The sequence below is a fragment of the Chamaea fasciata genome, unplaced genomic scaffold (assembly GCF_029207755.1).
Source record: "Chamaea fasciata isolate MVZ Bird 193981 ecotype frontalis unplaced genomic scaffold, bChaFas1.0.hap1 SCAF_3, whole genome shotgun sequence".
NCBI classification, from domain to species: Eukaryota; Metazoa; Chordata; class Aves; order Passeriformes; family Sylviidae; genus Chamaea; species Chamaea fasciata.
The window spans coordinates 111,291,522-111,308,320 of NW_027094088.1; the positions used below are offsets into that span (position 1 = coordinate 111,291,522).

Consider the following 16,799-nt stretch of genomic DNA (forward strand, 5'->3'; position numbering starts at 1 on the left):
GGAAGGAAGGAAGGAAGAAAGAAGAAAGAAAGAAAGAAAGAAAGAAAGAAAGAAAGAAGAAAGAAAGAAAGAAAGAAAGAAAAAGAGTCTGTTATCCTACAAAAAAGAGTTTTGCTTCATTATGGAATAAATAGTGTTTGTGCCCCATCTTCTTACGCATCATGCCAAGTGGCAAAGGCAGGTGAATAGTTTTCCCCAAAACAGATAAAAATTCTATGTTGTTGCCTGAAACTGGAGCCTGTTCCTGCCCAAGAGAAGCTGATCTATGAGAGGACAAAGTCATGGGATGGAAAGATCCCTGGCAGGGGACTGGAATTAGATGATTTTTAAGGTGCCTTCCAACCCAAACTGTTCTGAGACTCTATGTTCCCACTCAGGAGCGAAGTGGGACAAATGGTGGTTGACGTGGAGCCAAGGCAAGGGCAGAAGATTTACTGAGTGCAAAAGGACACAAAAATCAAAATCCCATGTGCTGCATGGGGAGAAGGGCTGCTTCACCAACACAGAATTAAAGGACATCCATTGATGGAAGGGACCCACAAGGTTCATCAAAATCCAACACAGGACAACTCCAAGGTTCATGCCATGAACAACAGGAATAAAATGGAAATGGAAATTCTTTCCTCAGGATGAAAAAGGAGAGAAAACCAAGGAGACCTGGTGTGGACAGAGGTTTAGGAAAATGGGCCATAGAGGATCTCAGAAGATCTCAGGGGATCAGGGGAAGGTGATTTCTCTGCAGTACTTTGCCTACAGGAAGGACCAAGAAGAGAAGAAGTAAAGACACCAAAGTGTAGCAGCCCACATTGGAAAGAGGAAATGCTTGGGCTGATGTTTCAGCCAGAGGGAGATGGAAGAAACTGCAGTCACCAGTCACCTTTTCCTTGACTTTTTTCCAGGGGAAAACCCAGGTATGTTCGGATTTGTGCACCATCCTGTCTAAATTTAGTTTGACAGAAAAGGTCATGCATTTAATTAACATTTCTGTAGTGACAGTATTAAATACAAGAAAATACTCTGTTTCCTTCAGAGGTTTGGGGGAGGTTTACAGCATCATGAGACCCCACTTGAGGTGTTGCTTTCAGCTCTGGGGCCTCCAACATAAGAAGGACATGGACCTGTTGGGCTGAGTCCAAGAGAATGCTATGGAGATGCTCTGAAGATTCCTCCTGCTCTGGAGCCAGGCTGGGAGAGCTGGGGATGTTCACCTGCAGAAGAGAAGGATCCAGGGAGAGCTCAGAGCCCCTTCCAGTGCCTAAAGGGCCTCCAGGACAGCTGGAGAGGGACTTGGGACAAGGGATGGAGGGACACAAGACAGGGAATGGCTTCCCACTGCCAGAGGGCAGGGATAGATGGATATTGGGAAGGAATTCCTGCCTGTGAGGGTGGTGAGGCCCTGGCACAGGTTTCCCAGAGAAGCTGTGGCTGCCCCTGGATCCCTGGAAGTGTCCAAGGCCAGGTTGGATGGGTTTGGAGCAACCTGGGATGGTGGGAAGTGTCCCTGCTCATGGCAGGGCATGGAAGGGGATGAAGTTCTAGTTCCCTTTCAACCCAAACCATTCTGTGATTCAATGATTCTCAGTTATTAAAAAAACCCCCCCAAAAAAAACAAGCATCAGGAACTGTGGGAAGGGGAATAGTTTTACAAAGAATATACCTTACCTTAGTTAAGGTGTGAAATCCAGCTCCACTTCCTCCCACAGTCCATGGCTCCACACTGGCTTTTCTAATGACCCAGAAGAACAGAAAAACTGGATGTCAACCACACTTCCCATTGGCACAGGGGCCAACCTTCACCCTGCTTGGCAGGGGAAGCATTGCCTGATAAGTTTATTTTTCACTGAGCTCCGAGGAGCAGCGTGGCACACTGACAACAGAAGCCAGCTACTCTATGAGATACATCCCTGCCCTTCAGAGCCAATTAAATCACTGGAATCCCATGGGGGGAAGTGGGAAAATGCTGTGTAGATGCTTTTCCTAAATCCCAGCTTGGAAAAGCACCGAGCAAGTCCATCAAACTGGAGGCCTGAGCTGTTAGTGCTTTTCCAAGGGGAGAAACAGAATTCCCTACACTGCTCACCACCTTCCTTGGCTGATGAAGTCACGTGGCCCCTTCCTACTGGGTAACCAGCTCTTTGAGAAGCAAGACTGAGGGGATTATCCCACGTTTGGTTTAATGGGAAAGCTGTAAATACTTCCAGAAAAGGCAGGCAGGATGGAAATCTTGGACTCACCCTCTTCTGGCCAGCCCCACTCCCCAGGTGGCTCCAGGACCAAGCATCCAATGTCACTGATGGTCACTGGTTCAGCTGATGGCATTGAAATGGTGTCCCACAAAGGCATTTTGGGGGAAGCAGAGAGAGCAAACAGGTTCCTTTTGATGCACAGTAATAAATGAAAACAGCTGCAGCTCTCAGGAGATTAAAGGGAGCCTGAGGAGAGCTGAATAAACCCTGTCATCACAGGTAAGATCTAGATAACAGGAGCGATGAAGTTTGCTAATGCACGTGTCTCAATACCATACTAATTCTTTAATTTGTCAGGAGGTGTAAAGTGATTTAAATGCAACATTTCTGTCCAATAGACACAAGTTTGGGATTCACATAATTTCATATTTAATGGGGAATTGGTATCCAGGTTTTATCATGTAACACTTGAGGACCTGAACATGTTTCAGGGACTTGTAAGGGACTGGAAGTGAAGCACCTGTTCCAGCTGTGAGAACAAACCACATTCACTTGTTTAAAGTCCAGGCTGGATGAGGCTCTGAACAACCTGGTCCAGTGGGAGATTCCCAACCCACGGCAGGGAATAGATAAAGATGGTGTTTAAGGGCCCTTCCTACCCAAAACATTCAGTGATTCCATGATTTTATGATCAGTAAGGACTAACACTGTGATTGGCAGTCACTGATATCACTTACCAGTCAATTGCATTGCTAAAATGAAAATTCAAAACTGAAGCCCTCATTTAAAAGAGGAGGGATGGAATTGGAAAGGTCCACCAAACACTCCTCACGCTGTCTGAGAGGCAATTCTTAGGATGGCTGTGAATTGGCTTTTCAATAGGGAACATTTGGGACCTTCTGCACCTTTCCTAGAGAGGCTAGTGTCACAAAGGGGTGGGTGAGAGCGGGACATGCCCCAGCCCTGTGCTCTCACATCCCAGAAACTCCCCATGCCTTGGGCTGATCCCCAGTGTGGGCAGCAGGGAAGGGGGGGATTCTGCCCTACTCAGGTGAGACCCCACTTGCAGAGCTGCCTCCAGCCCTGGGCTCCAACAGCAGAAGGACATGGAGCTGCTGAAGAGGAGACCACAGAGATATTGCAAGGGCTGGAGTCCCTCTGCTCTGGGGCCAGGCTGGGAGAGCTGGGGGTGTTCACCTGGAGAAGAGAAGGATCCAAGGAGAACTTATTGCAGCCTTTTAGTACTTGAAGGGGGCCTATAAGACAGATGGGGACAAAAGGGGCAAGGCTCGATGGTTTTAGACTGAAGAAGAATCAGTTTAGATTCGATACAATCAGTTTAGATTAGATAAAAGAAGTGAGTTTTTTAAGATGAGGGTAAAGGGGCACAGGTTACCCAGAGAAGCTGTGGCTGCCCCTGGATCCCTGGAAGTGTCCAAGACCAGGTTGGATGAGGCTTAGAGCAACCTGGGACAGTGGGAGGTGTCCCTGCCCATGGCAGGGTGCTGGAACAGAATGAGCTTTAAGAAATCACTTCCAACCCAAACCATTCCATGATTCCACAATTCTATGACAGCGCTGCCAGAGGAAGACAAGTGGCAGCAAAAACAGCAACCTGTTGATCCTCCCCTGCTATATACACGTAACATTCAAAGAGGTTAATAGAAATTAACAAAGTTAATCAACAGAAGGACTGCCCTAAAGTGAGTCTTTTAAGTCAAGCTCACACAATAACTGTGAAGTTTACCAACACATCCAACTTTTGATCCTGCGGAGACATGAACGTCGTGGCAACGGAAGCTGGAGCTTTTTCTGCCTCATGCATGAATAACAAAGCCACCTGCTATATTCCAGCAGTGGATGCTTTATTGTTAGTGATGATGCATGAGGCAGAAATAATGCAGTTTGATTTTTAGAGACAATACCAAGTTGAGCTTGCGAGGTTGTCAGCCCACACTCGTTTGACTTGGGAACTGAGCAAACAACATGGAAGTAATTGATGGAAAGTAATGACACAATAAGATGTCATTTTTTTCTGACCTACTTTGCTTAAAGTAAATCCCCATTAACTGTAATTATCTGTACTCCATGTACACCAAACACTCAGCTGGATCCATCCCCCAGTTATTCAAATGAGATAGTTCCAGATTTACACAACTCTGATTCTAGCTTACATACTTCTCTATATTTAGTGTTTGTTCCCCTGATCTGAATAAATGCCTGGAAGATGGAAGACCACACAGCTCAATTAGGGTATTGATCAGCATGAAAAAAGCCTTTAACCAAGCAGCACAAAGAGGTTGTGATCCCATGCTGGGGTGCTGTTGGAGCACCAAACATGTCACCCCTTCCCAGTGCCTCCCTGATGCTCCTGGAGAACAGCAGGAACACAAAATGCAAGGCACAGACAAATCAGCTCCGAGTGCTGTGAGGGAAAAACCCTGGCTAAACATGTTTTATAAATACTTGCAGATCTTGGGGTCACCCAGAGTTTACCCAGACCTCCGGACACAAGCGCCTCCAGCGTGATGGAAGCGTGGGATGCTGCTGAGTGCCGAGAAAAGCTTTCTCCTCTCAAAAATATGACTTGAGAGATCTCAACATGGGTGTGATTGACACTCACAACTTCCAAAAAATCCCTAAAAATACAGAGTGTTGGCTAATAAAAGAAACAGGCTCTGAGTAATGACTTCTGGCTGTGAGGGCCAGGACTACAGGGGAACAGGAGCTCTTGTGGACTGAAGGGGCAAAGCATCACCCCACCTCCTTGGCCAAAGCGACCCCACAGCAGCAGCTATGGGAAACAGGGAAATTAGGGGGTTGTGGGGAGATTGGGACATGGGTACATCTCTGCTGTGCGCTAAGTGAGGGAGCAGGAGCTGGAGAACATCATGGGATAATCAGGAATTAAGATGTAAGTGGTGGAGATATCACTTCTGGCCACCCACGGAGTCATGTAGCCATGACTCATCCCCTGGTGCAGGAAGGAACGTAGCATACCGTGCATCAAAATGGACAGGATCTTTCCAAGGAGAGATGATCTGGGATGGAAGACCTTTAAAGGGCTCCCAGCCCAGCTGTTTGTCCCTCCACACTGGCATGCCTTTTCCTTGATAAAATCAGGAAGTTATGTGTTAAATGAGTTACTTTTTTTTTTTTTTTTTTTTTTTTTTTTTAAATTTCAGTCTCCCATACTCCTACTGGAAAGATCTTCCGATTTCCAAGCTAAAAATATTCATGGCCAGTTCCTACTCATTTACTTTTCCACCGTTGCCCTTCAGTGTCCCAACGCCTTTCCCTCCGCTCACATTTATTTTCCAGGATGTATTTATAGGCAGGAAAACACATTCCTTCTCCAGCCTCATTTTTTAGCTAAACCGAACAAGCCAAATTCTTTCAGTCCGCGAGAGAAAAGACAGATTGTCCTGAGCTCTGATAAACACCTACCTCTTCCCTGCAGCTGGAATTCACTCTTCCCCAAGCACAGGTGGCCACAACTGCACCGAGGAGTTCGGGGGCAGTGCCAGCAGGGTGTTGTCATTGTGTCATCCCTTGCCCAAGCAGCTGCTTCTCTCACCCCACGTGCCAACGCTGAAATCCTCAACTGCTGCCTTCTCCCACCCGAATGTCTCATCAAACAAGTTTGGGTTGGTTTTGTATCAAAACAGATGACTCGTCTGCCCCCTTATTGGTACACCTACACTCCTATATAAGTAATAACACCAAATAGTTTGTTTACTTCTCTGTTGTTTCGGGTTTCTGGGGATTTTTATATCTTTTTTGATCATATGTAGCAAAATCTGCTGCACAGAAAAGTTTGAAGGGATGAGGGATGCTTCCATTTATATCTCCTTGTACTGCAAATCAGAAGTCGAAGCTTAATCTGGGTGCTTCTCACCCAAAAATATGGGTCCCAGAGTCCTTATTTCTTACTGCTGTGAGAATTAACATCCATATTTAGGTTTGAAAGTATCCATCAGGAGAGGGAGTTGATTTTATATATATATACACACACACATGTCTTATGCACATGAAATAATTTTGGTCGAGGGCTGGTTTTGATCTTATTTATTTCCCTATTCTTGTCATAGCTGAAGTTGGTAGAAAATAAGGGAATATATTCAACATTTGAATCCATTATGATGGGGATCTGTGGGATCCTGTTGTGTTTGATCCCACTACATGATAGTATAAATAATACCAGCTTTCTCCCCTTGGAGAACTTTGTGCCAGAGTTTCACTCCAAGTGAAATTTGCCCACATCCAGGTGTGCATCAGGTGCATCCACGTGGATTATGTCCAAAGCTTTGCTTTCTGCTCCTTTCCTTCTGTTTCTCTACTATAGGAATATCCAACCATTTCAAAACCAGCAGCATTTTTTCAGACTTCACAAAACTTTTCAGTTCTTTTGACACCACCCAGAAACACCAAAAACAACGTTCCCAGAAACCTTGTTTAATATATGAGAGTCCTCCCATTTTTTCTTCAAGATTAAATTATTTTTTCCTCCCTGCAAAAGCATTTTATCTGCCCTTTATCTGCATTTCTCTACTTTCTTGGGGCTGTTGCTTTTTTCTCCACATTGAAATTTAGACTCTGCAAAGCAGCAACATTTTCAACCAGTTCTGGAGTCCTGACATTCTCATCCCTGATATTTTGACACAGTTTAAAGGGGAAGAAAAAAAAAAAAAAAAAAAAAAGAGGAAAGGATAGGATTCAAAGTCCCATAGAAAGAGGCACAAGCAGCCACTGGAGAAGGAGCATCTGGAAGGAGTCTTCTTATTGAACGGTGGGGAAAAAAACCCACATGGAAAAGAGGAGAGATTGTAACCTACAGAGGACAGCACAAGACAGCTCAGAAAAGATGGATATGATGAATGAACAGATGTGTAACATGGAACTGGGGGGAAAGGATCTGGAATTTGGCTTTCCCAGACTGCCAGTGGGTCCTCTGGTGAAAGAGCTGCCTGGGGTGCAGCTCAGCTCCAGGCAGATCCCAAAAACAGAGCTAGGAGCTGCTTCCTCAGCCTGCCAGAGGTTTCTCCAGCACAGAGCTGAGCCCTTGGAGAGTATGCCTGACTCTCTAAGTACAGGGTGGGAAAAGCAGCATCCCCAAAAGTGGGTAAGGGAATGACAAAGAGGAGAGGAGGGGATGAAGAATTCCTGTGTTAGGAGAAGGACAGGAAGACACCAAGGTGATGATTTGAGAAGGTAACAAAGGTGTGAGGTTGGTGTGCCAAGGTGTGCTTTGAGAGAGCTGCTACCAATGGAGAATGAACCTCAGAAAGGTTTGGCTTGGAAGAGACCTTAAAACTCATCCAGTGCCACCGACTGCCATGGGCAGGGGCACCTTCTACTATCCCAGGTTGTTCCAAGTTCCATCCAACCTCGCTTTGATCATTTCCAGGGGTGGGGATGCAACAGCTCCGTGTGCTCTGAGTACAGGAGAGGGATCTGTGGGATGGGGTGGGACAGGAGCTCCCCCTTCCCCAACACAATCACGGGAAGGGAAAAGGCAAAAAGAAACCCAGAGGAGGTCCTGGATCTGCCAGGGACCTGGGAGCTGCTGGGTGTGAAAAGGTGGAAAGCAGCCTGGCTGAGGATGGACTGAGGGGTGATCCTGGGATTTGAGGCTGAGCAGGTGACAGGGACAGGGGCAGTTGACACTGGGCTGGAGAGCTGATTTGGGAGCAGGATGGGGTCAGCACAGTGGGGTTCATCCGAGGCTGGTCTGGGGAATGGTGGTGTCAGCACTTGGGCTTTGCGGGAAGAAACACAATGGAACTTTTTGTGTCCAGAGGAGAGGCACGAAGAGGGTGAAGGGTCTTAGGGGCGACATGAGGGGCAAATTATGTCACTGGGTTTATTCAGCTGGAGGAGATGGAGGTCAGACCTCACTGGGGGCTGCAGTTCCTCCAGAGAAGCAGCCCTGATCTCTGCTCCCAGTGACAGGGACAGGATCCAGGGAACAGCTGGAGCTGTGTCAGGAAGATTTAGGCTGGGTATCAGGGAAAGGTTCTTCTCCCATGGGCACTGAACAGGCTCCCCAGGGAATGGGCATGGCCCCAAGGCTGCCAGAGCTCCAGGAGCACTTGGACAATGCTCTCAGGCACAAGATGCAATAGTTGGGGTGTGCCGTGCAAGGTCAGGGAACGGACTTGTGTGTCCCTTCCAAACCAGAATATTCTATGATTCAGTGTAGATTTTGTGATTTCAAAATGACAAAAGAGATGGAACACCTCTCCTATGAGGAAAGGCTGAAAGAACTGGGGTTATTCAGCCTGGAGAAGAGAACCCTAGGGAGATCTTAGAGCCTAGGCCTTACATGGTTGGAGAGGAGGTTCAGGTTGGACATTAGGAGGAATTGCTTTACAGAAAGAACATTGGAACACGCTGACCATGAGGTCATGGAGTCACCATCCCAGGAGGTGTTCAAGGAATGACTGGACATGGCACTCAGCTCTCTGCTGTGGTTGACAGGGTGGTGTTTGGTCATAGTTGGACTCAATGGTTTCAGGTGTGCCTTCCAACCTAAATGATTTTGTGATTCTGTGAAATGATCTCAGGTTGCACCAGGGTAGGTTTAGACTGGATATTTGGGAAAACATTCTTCACGGACAGAGTGGTCAGGAAATGGAACAGGCTGCTCAAGGCAATCTGATGGTGGGACCCTCATCCCTGGAGGTTTTCAAAACATGTGTAGATGTAGAACTTAAGGATTCAATTTAGGCGTGATCATGTCCATGGGTTAACAGCTGGACTCAGTGATGTCAGAGGTCTTTTCCAAACTAATTCTGTGATTCTATAAGGGAGCTCCAAGAAAGCTGGAGAAGGACAATGGTGGACAAGGGCATAGAGTAACAGGACAAGGGGGAATGGTTTTAAGCTGAAAGAGGGCAAGGCTAGATGGGATTTTAGGAAGAATTTCTACCCTGTGAGAGTGTTGAGATCTGTGAGGACAGAAGTTGTCCACAGATTCACAGAATAAGCCGAGTTGGAAGGAACCCACAAGGATCATCCAGTCCAACTCCTGGCCCAACACAGGAGCATCCCCAACCATCCCACCCAGCGCCTGAGAGCGCTGTCCAAGTGCTGCTTGAGCTCTGTCGGGTTGGGTGCTGTAACCATTCCCTGAGGAGCTCTTCCAGTGCCCAGTCACCCTCTGTATCCACCTAACCTTCCCCTGACACAACTCCCGGCCATTCCTGAGGCTCCTGTCCCGGGTCAGCCCAGGGCAGAGCCCAGCGCCCGCTCCTCCTCTTCCCCTCACGAGGAAGTTGCAGATCGCGCTGAGGTTCCCCCCTCAGCCGGCCCCTCTCCAGGCCTCACCCCAGGTCGGACGGGGCACGGAGCCTCCCGCCGCGGCGGCCGGTGTCCGTACCCGCGGCCCGGCGTGCGGACGGCTCCGCTCCCTCCCGGCCCCGCCGCGCTCCCGCCGCCGGTCGCTGTCGCCGCCAGGCGGCCCCGGCCCGTCCCGCGCGCCGCGGAAGCGCCGCCCCCGGAAGCGGCGGGCGGGGGGAGCGGGCACCGGGGGGCAGAGCGAGCGAGCGCCCGGCGAACGGGCCGGGGACGCGGCGGCGGCGGCAGCAAGATGGCGGCCAAGTCGGATGGCGGCGGCGGCGGCGGCGGCGGCGGCGGCGGCAGCGGCTTCGCCCAGCTGCACAACCTGGACGAGGCGGCGGCGGCCACGGGCGGCGGCGTCGGGGCAGCGGCGGCCGAGGTGGCGGAGGAGCCGGGCGCAAGCAGCTCCTTGCACATCTGCCACTGCTGCAACACGTCGTCTTGCTACTGGGGCTGCCGGAGCGCCTGCCTGCGGAACCTCTTCGGGCGGGCCGCCGCCACCGCCGCCGCCGAGCCGCTGGCCCCGCGCCCCCCCGCCGCCGCCGCCGAAGGGCCGCCGGAGGGCGGCGAGGCGGCCGAGCGGCCGTGGCTGGACTGCCTGTGGATCGTGCTGGCGCTGCTGGTGCTGCTGGGGGATGTGGGCACGGACCTGTGGCTGGCGCTGCACCACTACGGCCGGCGGGACTACGTGTGGTGCGGCCTCACCCTGGCCTTCGTGCTGCTGCCCTCGGTGCTGGTGCAGATCCTGAGTTTCCGCTGGTTCGTGCAGGACTACACGGGCGGCGGGCTGGGCGCCGTGCAGGGGCTCAGCAGCCGCGGGCCGCCCATGATGGGGGGGACCGCGGGCCGGCGTGGGGGACCCGCCGGCGGGGTAGGAGGAGCCGGCGGCACCGCCACCCCCGGGGCGCAGCGCCTCTGCAGGATCTCCGTCTGGGTCTGGCAGTCCGTCATCCACCTGCTGCAGATGGGGCAGGTCTGGAGGTAAGGGGCGGCCGGGGACTCCGCCGTGCCCCCGGCGGGGCGGGCGGCGCGCTGGGTCGGGGACCGCGGCCGCGGAGGGGCGGGAGCGGCGGCTGCGATCCCCGGTGCGAGGGGGACGTGGGGCGGCGTCGGCCCCTGATCCAGGGGGGATGTGGGGCACTGTCACCTCCTGGTTTGACATGGACGGGGACAGTGTCACCTCCTGGTTTGAGATGGACGAGGACAGTGTCACCTCGTGGTCCAAGGTGGGTCGGTGTGCGCTGGCCGAGGAGGGGCTGGTGTCGGTGGTTGTCGGCGCCTGGTTTGAGGCGGATGTGGGTGGCTGTCAGCTCGTGGTCCAAAGATGGGCATGGGTCAGTGTCACCCTCTGGTTTAAAATGGGTCACTGTCCCCTGGATGAGGTGGGGAGCTCTCAGCTCGTGGTCCAAGGTGGACGTGGGCCAGTGTCACCTTGTGGTCCAAGGTGGACATGGGTCAGTGTCCACCTCCTGGTTCAAGGTAGACGTGGGTCAGTGTCACCTCCTGGTTTGAGGTGATTCAGTGTCATCTCGTGGTTTGATGTGGGTCGGTGTCCCCTGGACAAGGTGGGGCAGATGGGGGGGTCAGTGTCACCTCGATGGGCTGAGGTGGGTCACTGTCCCCTAGCCAAGGTGGACCAGATGGTCACTGCTGTTACCTCGTGGTTTGGGGTCGACGTGGGGCAGTGCCATCTCATGGCTTGAAGTGGATCACTGTCCCCTGGCTGAGGTGGGACCAGTGGGAGTCAGTGTCACCTCATGATTTGAGGTGGACATGGGTCACTGTCCCTGGCTGAGGTGGGGCAGATGTGGGTTGTTGTCAGCTTGTGGTCTGAGATGGACATGGTTTGGTGTCTCTTCGTGTTCTGAGGCGGTGGTGGTCAGTGCAGTGCTCCCCATGTGGAGAAGGAGGGGAGATTTGGGGGTTACTCCAACTTTGAGTGAGGAGAGACACAAGGGGAGGAGCGATTCCCACCAAATGAGCCTGGGGGGCTGAGGTGGGAAGCATGGAGGTCACTGTCACCTCACGGTCTGAGGTGGACCCTTGCCAGTGCTCCCCACGGTGGAGGAGGTATCAAGGGGACATTTGAGGGGAAGAGAAGTTCCCTAAAAATATGTCTGTGGGGCTGAGGTGGGAGGAGTGGGGTTGGTTGGTACACGCAGGACATGAGATGGTGCTCCCCACGTGGAGATTTGGGGTGACCCCTTCTTTAGTGAGAAGAGCCCCAAAGGGAGCAGACATGCCCACCCCAAGTGAGTGTGTGGGGCTGGGGAGAGGGGAATAGGGCTGCTGTCACCTCAAAGCTTGGAGGGGACACAGTTCTGTGCCCCCCGTGGTGTGGGATGGAAGGGATTCTAGCTCCGTGGGAATGAGATGATGCTGCACAGACATGGTACAGGATGGGGAAGGGGGTCATGGAACAGCTCTTCTCTTCAGGACAGGCCTGGGGCTGGGGGTGACCCTGGCAATGGCTGCGCTGCAGTGGGAGTTGCTGTGGCCGGGGGGGGGACGGGGACGGGGGACCCACCCCACCCCACCAGCCCCCTCCTGGAGCCAGGGGGCAGCCAGGAAAAGACCCCATGGAATGCAGGGGCTGCTCTAGAGAGGGTCTGCAGGGGGGTGGACCCGTGGCTGCCAAGCACCAGGACGTGCCGGTTCCAGAGGGTCGATGTCCTCCCGGGCACAGATCCGGTAGGGATGAGGGGTGAGGATCTCATCCATCCCCAAGAGCCTCTCCCCAGCCAGTGGAGCGGGAGCTGCTGGCTCGCTGACTCTCCCTGAACCGAAGGAGCGGGTGGTGGGAGTGGAAAAGCGCAGCGTGATGCCTCGGCTGTGGCTTTGGAGAAAGGAGAAACCTCGGTGGGGACGGCGGCGGTGGGGCTGCCGGCGTGAGCCTGAAGGTCAGCGATAAGGGACTGTTCCCTGCCAGAGGGAGAGGTCCTGGGGTGGAGGAGACACTGGCCGGAGGATGGGTCTGGGAAGTGACCTCGGGCTCGGCAGGAATAAAAAAGCATCCTCCAGTGCGAGCTGGAAATTACGTTATCCTCCCCAAAAAGAGAGGTGGGAGGAGGCAGGGAGGGATTCTCCAGGATGAAAGCCTGTGGATGCAAACACTGCCACAGAGATGTCGGGCTTACGGAAAGAGGTGGTCTAAGGACAGCTGTAAAAACCCGGCGTGGCCCGGCCCAGCATCCTCTGAGCTGGGGCGCGGGTTGGTAACGTGGAAGGGCTGTGAGATTTGGGGTGGGGGTAGAGGGACAACTCTGGGTTGTGTCACGGGGTGGTGGCTGCACCCCCTCCACCCCATGGATGGTCAGGCTGTAGGGAAGAGGCTCCAGAAGGGGGTCATTTGGTGTTTGTAGCTTTTAAAATAATCCTTAGGGATCAAAGATTTTTATTTACCCAATTTTTTTGAAGAAGCCGCGGGGGTGGAGGGGAGGGGATCTGCGTGGGAAGGGTGCGTGAGATGTGTACGTAGGAAATAAGCCCATGGAATCATGCATTGCAACAGCAAATACATATTTCTTCTGCATCTTCAATGTCATTTGTTCATCGTTCAAAGCACATTTGTTCTCAACTTCTGCTTGGGGGTTTATTCTATTTTTATGTTTTTTTTACAGCCGGGATTTGGGCTGGGGGGTGGCGGGAAGGGGATGTCTGCGGGTGGTGCGTGCAAGGATGATGAATTGGTCCGCGACCCTTTCTGCGGCTTCCCCTGGTACTCCCAAGTGCTGATCCCATCAGCAAAAGCAGTTCTTAATGCAGATGCTCCTCTGGCAAGTTGGATTTTTCCTTTCTTGGAGTCAGGCGGAAGAAATGATTGTGTTTTAGCTGTGCACAAACACCCCATGCCATGGCATGCTCGAGTGAGCGCATGGGGAGGGGGATGCTGAAGTGATGCCGGCAGGGACAGAGGGGGTGCGTGTGGGGGGCTGATTTTTGTGTAATAGGAAGAAACAATGCTCAGGTTAACCCAGACTTTTCCCTGCTATGCTAATGCAGAGGAGAAACACTTGCTTCTGTGATTGTGCAGGGCTGGGAATGCTAAAGGGATCTGACAAGGAGTGCTGCAGCCCGGATCACGTTAGGTGAAATCAGGGAGCTTTCTCTCCTGTTGATCTCTAATCCCACCAGTGCCCAGCTCTCGCTCTTTAAGGCACCCTGGACAGCATGGAGCCGACTCCCAATATCTGACTAGAGCCAGAATTAACTTTCTGGGATCTGTGGAGCAGCCTCCACGAGGGTGTCTCTTTTTGCATTCCCACTACAGCTGTTGCCAACACCATTAAAATTAATCTCAGATGCGGTCATGGGACTTACACTGGAACTCACTGGTTTGGCTGCCTTTGCCTGCAGCGCAGTCACTGCGTGCTGGGGAGAAGTTTAGACACGGGGATGGAGGAGGAAAACCTCAGACAGCATAAGTTCAGTGCGTAATGCTCCGAGCCTGGTTTCCTGTGGGATCACGGATCCGCGCTGCCACTGCACGGAGCGTAAGCGGGATCGTACCTTACGTAGGGGATGTCGTGGGTGTTGCTCAGCAGCTGGGAGTGAAATCGTGGAGAATTGGAGGGGGGGACAGGTTGGAGTAGTACAGAGAATTCTCATCCTGAATACGTTAGGTAAAATCTGCGTTTGGATTTTTGAGGGATGACACAATTCCTGTGGAGGCTTCTTCTCGTAAATACTGGGAAGACTCGCCAATAAGATGGTGAATAAATAGCATTTTATGGCAGAAATATAAATATACATCGGGATCTTATTTTAGCAAGGCTGTCTCTTCATTTTGTCAGGATTGTGGGAGAAGGAGCTTGTTTTGGAGCAGTCTGGATGGAGGCTTTGTTGTTTGTGCCGTATTCAGGGGGTGGATCGTGACCAGGCAGGAGGGCTGAGGGGGCAGTGCAAGTACTGAGGGGGGCATAGTGATATTCCTGGGGCTTTTGTGGGTTTTTTTAGTTCAGCTGGGATCTGAAGGATGTGTTAATACTGTCTGTCTATAGTGGCTGTTGGAAAAATAGTAAAAACATACGTGTGTGTGTATAGATGTATATGTTTTGAATTCTTGCTGGAAGTAGTCTGATCTCAAATGGATGCCAGCAGTCTGATCTCCAATGCCATTCCCACCAATAAAGCTCAGCTCCTGGGGTTTTCACCTTCATAAACCTAAAATATTCACCTTTCCTCTCAAATCTTAGATTGTCTTGAGGACTTGAACAATTCATCCAGACTATCCAAAAAGTGACGAATGCCATTTGGGCCATGTTATGCTCATTATAGAGGTGCTGGCAGTGCAAGCTGCCAAGGGCTGTTTCTTGAGGAGGGTTGCTGTGTTTTTACTGGAAACAGGATGAAGAGAGGGCTGTTGCTTTTGCCAGAGCTGTTCAGCCATGTAAATTCAGGAGAAGTAGAAGTTTTGCTGTCTTGAGCAGTTGCACAGGTTGTATAAATGACAGGAGTGAACTTCCCTGTCTGGTGTACCTTTCCTTAACCTCTGCTGGAAGTGGGTTACTGGGTCATGGATGCTGCCCTGGAACAGGGGGTTTAGAGTGGCAAGTCCGATCCCTTGTGTTGCGCCGTGCTATTAAAGCAAACATTATTGGATTCCATTGGATTAACTGGATGTGGAGCTGAGCTCAAATGAATGCTGACCAGCTGGAAATCTCTCTGTGTCTGTTAAACTACCAGTGATGGTTAGTTTTGGGACATCAGTGTGCTCTATTTATGGGGTTTGTTATTAAAACAGATTGGATTACAGATTTAGGAGAAAAACATTCTCTACAAGAAACCCCAGCAAACCAAAACAACCCTTGTCACTGTTGTGACATAAAAAATTGTCTCGTGTACATACATGGTGAGAAATTCCTAACATTTAGGCAGGGAGTTGGCATGTTTTTTATTAGTGGAAAGACCAAATCTGTGAGCTGTTCATCTTTCGGAGGTGGAAGGATGAATCAATGGGTTTAAATGGAATATGTGGCATTTAATGACTTTGTGTTGAGTGGGTTCATGCTCTCCTAAAATACTTTGTCTGGGATGAACTTTGTGAGTTAGAGACACATTATTTTGGATAGTTTAGAAGTACAGGCAGCTACAACTCTGAAGTTCTCTGCCCAAATCCCTCAAAGCGGGAGCCATCTGCTTCTCAAACAGCAGATGAACCAGAAGCTGCTGACCTGATGCTGCTTCCTTGTCTTGGTTTGGGATGTTCAGCTCTGTAGAGCCTTTCTGTAAATTTACTGCCTTCTCTGGCACCTTGGAATATTTTTTTCAGCTTTTTCTGGTTAGCTTGTCTGGCAGCTGAGTTTTTTCCTTTTAGCCAAGTTTTAACAGCTTGCTTTTATAGTATGGAGTTTTGTCAGCTTTTGACAAGTTGGCAGAGGGAAGACATTCCGGGATAGATGATAAATATGTTCTCCCTACAAAATCAGGTCTGGGGTATAACTTTTTATATTTTTTTCCAGCGAGGTTGTCCTCCCTTCCAAAAAACTTACCCATTCCACCCCCATTTCTGCAGGGTCTCCACAAGGAAGTGCTGGGCTGTGGGTGTAGAGGTCCAACAACATCTACAGAGCACGTGGGTTGTGAGAGAGTGGAAATAACAATAAAAATCCTAATAACGATGGGAAAAGGGCTTTATCCCTTGGGAGGGGTCTCCAGGGGTGGCAGGTGGTGGTGATGCTCCGTGTCTTGTTGAGTGGTTCCCACTAGAGGGGGTCCAACCACAGATGTTGGATCTGCTGGGCCAGCCTTGTGAGGGCAGAGATTTCTCCAGACCTTTCCTCAGGAGAAATAATATCCTGCCCTGACCTGCTGGGATCTCCCCTTCCCATGTGACCCAGTGTTTCTGCAGACAGCACGGCTTGGGCAGGAGGGGAGTGGGATTTGGAGGAGAGACTGGAGTTTGGTTTGCTCTTGGATGCTGTTGAGGAAGAGCTGCGTGGTGCCCTGTGGCTGGGCAGTGACAGCAGCTCGTCACCTCCCTGCCCTGGTTTTTGGGGAGGAGGAAATGGAAGCAGAACTGCTTGGGTGACCTGAATTAGTTCTTAGTGAAACCAGCATAAAATTTCCATGGCTTTCAAGGTGAAGACGCCATTGTGAGGTGTTTTGGGGACAACATCTCCAGGAGTCCAAAATCTGGAAGGGAACCCAACTGCTTTGAAGCTGGGTTGCAGGCTGCTTTCCTAAATGCTTCCACCCATTGTGTCAAGGACCACAACATGCCTTTTCAGCTGTTCAAGCTGAACTCCAGGAAAAACAGCTGTCTAGTTTTTT

The 16,799-nt window shown here is 51.1% G+C and overlaps 1 protein-coding gene across 2 annotated transcripts in view; it reads left to right on the forward strand.

The window, feature by feature from the left end:
• The first annotated feature begins 9,777 nt into the window (after positions 1–9,777).
• XKR6 (XK related 6) overlaps positions 9,778–16,799 on the forward strand; it is a 168,894-nt gene continuing 161,872 nt past the window's right edge. Inside the window, exon 1 of one of the 2 annotated variants that reach the window (XM_066180116.1) lies at positions 9,778–10,508. In XM_066180116.1, the coding sequence (XP_066036213.1) occupies positions 9,778–10,508 (731 nt within the window). The remainder of the gene's footprint in view (positions 10,509–16,799) is intronic. The other variant, XR_010720149.1, reaches the window with a different exon arrangement.